The sequence below is a fragment of the Gossypium arboreum genome, chromosome 1 (genome assembly GCF_025698485.1).
Source record: "Gossypium arboreum isolate Shixiya-1 chromosome 1, ASM2569848v2, whole genome shotgun sequence".
Classification (NCBI taxonomy): Eukaryota; Viridiplantae; Streptophyta; class Magnoliopsida; order Malvales; family Malvaceae; genus Gossypium; species Gossypium arboreum.
The window spans coordinates 9,600,736-9,608,895 of NC_069070.1; the positions used below are offsets into that span (position 1 = coordinate 9,600,736).

The 8,160-nt window shown below is 30.2% G+C and overlaps 1 protein-coding gene across 1 annotated transcript; it reads right to left on the reverse strand.

The window, feature by feature from the left end:
* Window positions 1-1,705: 1,705 nt before the first annotated feature.
* On the reverse strand, window positions 1,706-2,442 carry LOC108480284 (copper transporter 6-like). Its single transcript, XM_017783222.2, has one exon. It carries the CDS (start codon window positions 2,330-2,332, stop codon window positions 1,853-1,855), a length of 480 nt encoding a protein of 159 aa, XP_017638711.1. The 5' UTR covers window positions 2,333-2,442; the 3' UTR covers window positions 1,706-1,852.
* Between the last annotated feature and the right edge of the window lie 5,718 nt (window positions 2,443-8,160).

Here is an 8,160-nt window from a genome sequence, read left to right on the forward strand (position 1 = left end):
TTTTTTCCTAAAATCATTGATTGGCTTTTGAGTATTTAGGAAGGTTGCTTTAATTGATGGGTTTCTTTGAAAGTACATTTTTGTTCATTTTTGTACATTTTTTTTTAATTCAACAAGTTAAGTTTTTTAAAAAAATAATAAATAAATAAATAAATAATTCCTTTTTAATTCTTTACTATGCCATTTGCATGCATGCATGCTCATCGGCAGCATGAATTATAAGGTAGAAGTTCATTACGTTTCTTCCCATGAAATTAAAAGTTTGAAAGTGCTAACAAAAGAATATAATGTTTCTGAAAAACCAATTGAATACTGAATGTTAAAAGATTTTTTTTTTAAAAAAATGTTGCCATTAATCAGTTATATAAATTATAGGTCTAATTTTGTTTTCAGTCACTATACCTTTACTATATTTGAAATTTAGTTCTTTTACTTTCATAAATTTAATCTACCTATTCTTATGCGTATGTGTTTTATAATGTCTAACGAGTGGGAGTTATCCAAAGATCGGGCAGGATGTCAATTGAAGACATGCACAAATCTTTTGTCATTTCATCTAAAATTCAAACAAACATTTATTATTTTGATTTAATAATTGAAACCACCATAAAATTACTTCCATTTAAATTATGTGAAAAATTGCTCACCTCGCCAATTTAAAGTTGCATGTAATTTAGTCATGGTACGAAAAATAAAAGTGTTATTAATTGAATTTTAATTATTAAATCAAAATAGTAGAGTAATTAAAGAACTTGAATTAAAAGTAGAGTGACTAAAATTTAAATATATAAAAAGTACAATGATCAAGAGTGTAATTAGACCCAATAAATATTTTTTTGTCGTAATTAAAGTATCTACCACTAGCGGCCAGCGGACAGTGACTAGTCCTTTTATTGTAATTGTTCTCCGGTAATATAAATAGTTAACAATAAAATAAACTCTATTTTCATGAGTAGAAATTGAACTCAATTATTTAGATAAAAGCTCATGGTTATAAATTTGTGCATAAAAACAAGGTATCTTAAATAGTGGTGCCCACTTGCAAAATGCAAAATATCATGATATTAGAGAAAATATCTTAAATGCAACCCTAAATATGGATCCCTACATACTTATGGATGGTACACATTTTATTGAATCCTTGATGTGAAGGTAATAGATAGAAGAACCACCCATCAATTGCATTCATTGGACAATGAGTTGACCCGCAACTTCCTGCTAATTCCATCCAACAAGGAACCCAAACCCTAATGACTTCACCTATCATCAAATCATAATCAGCGTTGAGTAAAAAGTGGTTGGAGTTAATTAAATTTAATTCTTTTTATCCCTTCAGTTAAGTTGATTAGCTTAATAAAATCGATTTTATAATTAGTATACTAAATTAAAATTGTTAATATTTTTACACAATTAATATTTTAATAATTTTATTGTCAGATTTATAATCTATTTATATAGATCATATATATGACCGAAAATTAAGGTTTTGAGCTATTCAATAAATATTAACATAAATAATAATTTAAATTAATTTATAAATATATTAAATTAATTCAAAATTTATATACATAAATATATATATATATAATTATATTAATAGATTCAAACACATGTCTCTTTGCACTGTTTTCACCACAGCCTCATGCTAAAGATAGGAATCAATAATAATCCAAGGATATGAATGGGTAAAATGTATACTCACTGGTTCTTAAGCAATCTATGATTTTTTTTTTTTGTATCAAATGAAAAACAAATACAGAGCAAAGCACAGATTAAAAGATAAAAACAAAAATCTAAAACCATAAACATAAATTCTTTTAGACCCAAACCCGAAAGAAATAAACCCTAATATTCAACAACTCATAGGCGGAAGATCGGATGTTTTGGCGGCGGGGACGGTGGCGGAAGGTTTGTTAAAAACACGACTGCCAAATAATAAAAACCCCAGAGAATGGCCAGCCACGGCGGCCAAGAAAACGCCACCGTTGAAAGACATGATAGCCAACATCACCAGATACGCAAGTCCAACCCTCAGAGCATGCAACAAAGTCTGAACCAGACCGGCGGTCACGTGTTTGGTGGAACCGGGTTTCAAAAACCGAGAGTGAGAAATCCCCTCCACCATGAAAGCAAGCTGGAAGACAACTATGAGGGCCAAGACGTACATACCGGTTCTGGTTCCTGGCCAACCGGAGAAGAGAATCTCGGCATCGCTACCCCAGAAGAAGGTCATATGCATCATCATCTTATGGTGGTTCGTCATGTTCATGCCGCCATCTGATGTGTTGTGCATCATCATGCCATGCATATTGTCATCATTCATGCCCTCCATGGATGAATCTTTTTCTCAGTTTGGCTCTTTAGAGTGTGGGCCTGCTTGGGAGCTTGTGAAAATGTACTGTTAAGGTTTTAATGAAATGGCAGTCTCTTAAATATTCGCTTTGGTTCATATAAAGGAGAGTAGCTGTTATTGCAATCTGATCGTACATTTTTTACATACACGCTGTAATGTGTAGTACATACGCTCAATGAGGAAATGTCAAGTAACATGGCAACCTTCTCAATGGACTACATTAATTTTATTTTGGAATTTTATTTTTAAAATTTTTATTTGATTAAATTCCAAAATAAAAATAAAGTTAAATTATTAACATTAAATTCTATATATATAAAATTATTTTTTAGAAAAGTTTTACTTATTAAAATAATCACTTATGTTTACTTCAAATTACATTTTAATTATTTATATTTAAAATATTATATTTTAATCACTTACGTTATCGTTTTGTTATGAAGTAGTCACTCTACTGTTAAGCTCCGTTACATCCCTACCAGTGGTCCTACGTGGCAGTCCAAGTTGGCATTTAAAACCCATTTGGACTGCCACATAGGACTATCGTTAAGGAGGTAATATAATTTAACGGTAAAACGACCACTTCGTAACAAAACAATAACATAAATGACTAAAATGTAACATTTCAAACATAAATAACTAAAATATAGTCTCAAGCAGACAAAAGTGGTTATTTTTATAGTTTACCCTTTTATTTAATTAAGATTCAAATAACAATAATCAAATTTATATAGACCCGTTTTAGTGCTAAAAGGATAGATGTTATCAAATTTATTACTACTTCATAATTAATATGTTTTGTCCTACTATTAATCTTGATCCGCTATAAATATATAATTTTAAAATAATTATTTTTTAATAAATGTTGAATACATTCATTCTTTATCCTGTTGTGCCTTAATTTATTTATTTTAGTTGTTTTTTCATTTTTAATTTTTAAATATATTTTTTCAGTTTGTTACTTTGGAAAAGAATTCTGGTCACTTTACCTCCTCTATTTTCCTTCAGCTTATCAAGTTACCTCATCTATGTTTTCTGTCTAAAATTACAGGCTGCCATGTATCAAAAGAAGCAAATATTCCTTAAAATTTCCAAAAGTATCATAAATTTCATTAAAATTGCAAAAAATTAATCTACAAAACAGAAAATTTTAAAATTTTCTTCATAAAAACTTTATAATTTTCTAAAACCTAAAATTCTAAACAAACCAGAAAATTACATTTTTTAAAAATATTTTAAAATAATATATAATTATTAAAATGTATTTTTAAATGCATCAAGACATAAGCACGTCTAAGTTCGCCTATCAAAATTACTAAAAAGTATCACGTTTTCTATCTACATTTCCACCACATGTAAAAAACTATATTTGATTAAAATTATAAAAAAATTAAAATGTCAAAAAAATTTAAAACCCAAAAACTCTAAAAACTTTGAAAATTCTAAAACTACAAAATTCATAATTTATTTGCAGAAAATATTAAAATTATTTTAAAATGCAGAAATAAAAAAATCCCTAAAACTCCATAAATTTAGAAAATTATAAAGAATTGGAAAATTTTAATTTTTTATAAAATAATTAAATTTATTTTAAAAATACCAAAAATTATAAAATGTAAAATAAAAGATTAAAGATTAAAAATTTTGTAAGCATAAAACTATTGAAAAATGCAACCACGTTGAATACGAAGTAAAATATAGTTTTTATATTAGTAAGTTTCAAGTTTAATAGTAAGACACATCATATTTTTTAAAGAGTAAACACAAATATAAACTTTAAAAATCAGACATTATTGGGAGAAATAAAGAAAAACTCCAAATATAAATAATAAAATGAAAATACTTCCAGAAAAAAAAAAAAAAAGGAATCTGTTTCCTCACCGCATGGTAATTTAACTTCGTGAAACAAGAAAATTTGAAAACCCAAATTTAGAAGGCCATAGTTTACAGCAGGGACCAATTAGTAAACGCAATATACAGTACACCACATATTTTTCAATTTTAAACATCCTTTCACTTATTTAATTAAACACCCATAAATATTTGTGGCTAAAATTGTCTTTTAAGTCATAAAACAATTTCTCATTTAGTTAAATTTTGCTATTAGTCCCTGTAATTTGTAAAAGTTGTGGATTTAATCCCTATACTTTGATTTGGTCAATTTTAGTCCTTATACTTTTTAAATTTTAAAATTTCAGTTATCACAAAATGATAACTGTTAAATTTATTAAATTAAGTTTTGTTATTTTCAAAATTTGAAGTGCCAAACATATTATCTTATGTACAATGCCATTTCACCTTGTTATGTTCATACATCAAGACTGGAATTTCAAAATTCACACCTTAGAATGATCCAATTGAAAAATATGGACTAAATCTACAACTATACATATAATACAGGACTAATAATTGAATTTAAACAAACAAATTTAACATAACAACTACTACTTAGGTAAGGACTAAAATTTCGAAAAGTACATAGACTAAAATTGACCAATTCAAAAAAGTGCAAGGACTAAAATAGATCAAATTAAAGTACAAAGACTAAATTCATAACTTTTTCAAAGTATAAGGACTAACAGTAGAATTAACCTTTTCATTTCTTTCTCATGTTGGTTCGTGTAGGCGAGTTCAATCAAATCAAGTAAAAAAAATTCGAGTTAATCGGGTTTATGAGTCTTATTTTATCATCCTAACTTGAGTTGAATTTTTTTTCAAATCAGGTCGAGCAAAATGAAATTCAGGTTGAATCAAATTGAGTAAAATTGTTCGGGTTAAATTAAAAAATTAAAAAAGTTAAATTAAAATATTGTTACTATCGTAACCATATTTTTTTTTATAAAATGGGGTCGACTTGATTTTGAAAACGAAAACAAACATGGGAATCGTCACCAATCCTTTTTGATAAGGTGTGATCAGACCATCTCGTAATAGTGGTTGTTTTTAATAAATGATTTGATTTATTTAAATAACGATTTTGGTCCACGAAATTCAAAAAGACGGGTTCGGGAGTCGATTACGTACGAGGAAGGATTAGCACTCTCATAACGCCCAAAATTGGTACCTAATTGATTAATTAGTGTCTTTGTGTCGAAAATTTGAGAACTTTAAATATCTTAAAAGTACGATCATTTGAAAAATACTATTTAATATAAATTTTTTTTGAGAAAAATGGCGTATTTCACGTTAATCAAGGAAAATGATTATATCCCGTAAGTTAGGACACAATGTCTTGAATTCCCAATACGCGAATAAATGCCGAAAATTTTATTTATTTTGAAAGATATTTGATTTTTTTGGTTTTTAGAAAGAAATCATACTCTGTAAGTTAGAATATGATTTTTCGTAATACCGAAATTATTTAAAAAAATAAAATTTTAAAACATTCGTATATTCAGATTTATCGAGAAAATCGAAACCCTATGAGTTAGGGAACGACCTTTCGAATCTCGAAATACGAAATATTGCTTATTTGAAACAATGTTTGTAGCACCCCAAACCCGGCCCAGACGTTAAGGCCGAATCCGACATGCCACTTTGAAGTCAAAAACCCGTGTTCCCTTTTTAGTGTTTTAAAAAAAAGCTGAATTTTGTCAAACTAACCAAGTGAATGGAAGCTGGGCACCAGGTAGGTATCCATAACAGAGGAGGTGAGCCATGAAGGCTTCTTAAGTACCAAGCTCTCCGATTGGATCCAATCCTAGACATGTCCACATCCATTGCCACACTTGGTTATAACAAGTTGAAATTTCTTTGAGTGGTTATCTTTGGTAAATTGAATATTCGTGTCATCATGTTATTTAAAAAATATCGTTTTGAAATCGTGCCCTAAGTCTAGCCCATTTGAATTATTATTATCCATCAATTTAAAGTTGTTTAAAATAATATAATCTCGAAAAATCAAAGAAGAAAATAAAGTTAAAATGGCCTTATTACAACCCAAAACTTAAATAGTAATTAAAATAACTTAAGAAAACCAGTCTCTTTTCAAACCCAAAAGTGTTCACAATGGCCACTCTGAATCCCTCCGGCTCCAAGTCACCCATATCAAGACTCACCTGCAAGGTTAAAGAAGGGTGAGTTTGGGAAACTCAGTGTGTAAGGAAAACCTATTCAAAACCCAAGTCACTCAAGCCCATTGGGCCTAAACCCATTCAAGTAACAGTGGTCTTGGGCGAGCCCTTTTGATTACAATAAACCGGGCCTTAGCCCTTATTCAGATAACAATATGGCCCATAGGCCCATTTCAAAATACATGCAACATCAAGAAACATATGCAAGCCCATTTGGGAGACTACTCAACCCACCAACCACTACACTCCACCGTACCAGCCATACACTCCATGTGGGAATAGCTCAACCCACATTAACACTCACAGCTTGCGCCTTCTTTGCTCGATTATCGATAAATTGAGGCAAAGCCTCCAGTACGTGGACAAGCCACTTTCAGTACTTCCTCCGTCAATATCCCAGTCCCATGCACCAGATAATAACAACATGGCATGCAGTAAATAACAACAGTCAAACATGCATTTAGGTCAATTTAACCTAGGGGTATTTGGTTATTTATCTCCTGAGGTTAAAAGCGTAAAATTTCCACTTTTAAAGGTATTTCAGTAATATATCTATTTTAGGGTTTTCATGCATATTCCTACCTTTCACGTACTAACAGAATCACTACTGAGGGTTCTTACGAATTGGGCCGTTGGCCCATCATTCCAATTTTGGCCCATTAAGCCCAAAAATATCGAGAGCACGAAATCATGCACTTTGCGGTCCAAACATTGCAGCTTACCAAAAACATTAATCGATTTACCTCACGAGCATTCGCACACTTGCAAATCTACAAAATACCGGTTTTCGCATTTCGCTTTTCGACTTTTGCCGATCTAGACTAAGAAAGAGGGTGTTAGTTACACACATTTGCGACGATATGTTGACGAGATCCACACGAACCGCCTACAATTGGATTACTAACACGTTAATCTAACTATTCAAATACAAACTACATATTAACCCCTTACAATATTCGGCCAACCACACCTACAGATCATAGTGAGCTTATAAGAAATTAATAAGCAACTCATTAACAAATTTTTGTCAATGTTTACCACATAATCATAATTTCACTGCAAGCTGTCTTCCTGAGCAACAGTCACTAAATCATTTATAACTGGAGCTACAAAACTCCAAATCAAGTGCCGTTAATTTTCCCTGAAAATAGACTCATATATCTTCTATCCATAAAATTTTCAGAATTTTTGGTTTAGCCAATAAATACCAGATTTTTCTCAAAGTTTCCCATGTTTCACTGTTTGACTAATCTGACCACTCTTCATTACGAATCAAATTTATCATTGTACAGAATTCAAAATATGTTCTAGTTTATTTCATTTGAAACTAGACTCATTAAGCTTTAATTACATAATTTATTCAGCTTCTAATTCATCTCCCACAATTTATGGTGATTTTCCAAAGTCACGTTACTGCTGCTGTCTCAAGCAGATTTATTACCAAATCACTCTTTCACACCTAACTTGCATGCTTGTTATTTAAACATGTATATCACCAATCAATCATCACATATCTATGATTTTACTTAAGCATAATCTCCATTTCATCATTTTAAAGCACAACATGTTAGCCGATTTCCCTTTAGCATCTAAGGCACATGCATGCTCATTTGTTTGGCTCAACTTCACGTATCTTCCATTTTTCATCAAAAGAACATGAAACAACAACCATTTCCTTCATTTTAATTCATGACCAAATGCTCACAACACAACCAAAAATCAAAATATACTTCA

Bases quoted from the DNA above. Each gene is read 5' to 3' on its own strand.
- LOC108480284 (XM_017783222.2), bottom strand. From the start codon at position 2,332: ATGGAGGGCATGAATGATGACAATATGCATGGCATGATGATGCACAAC.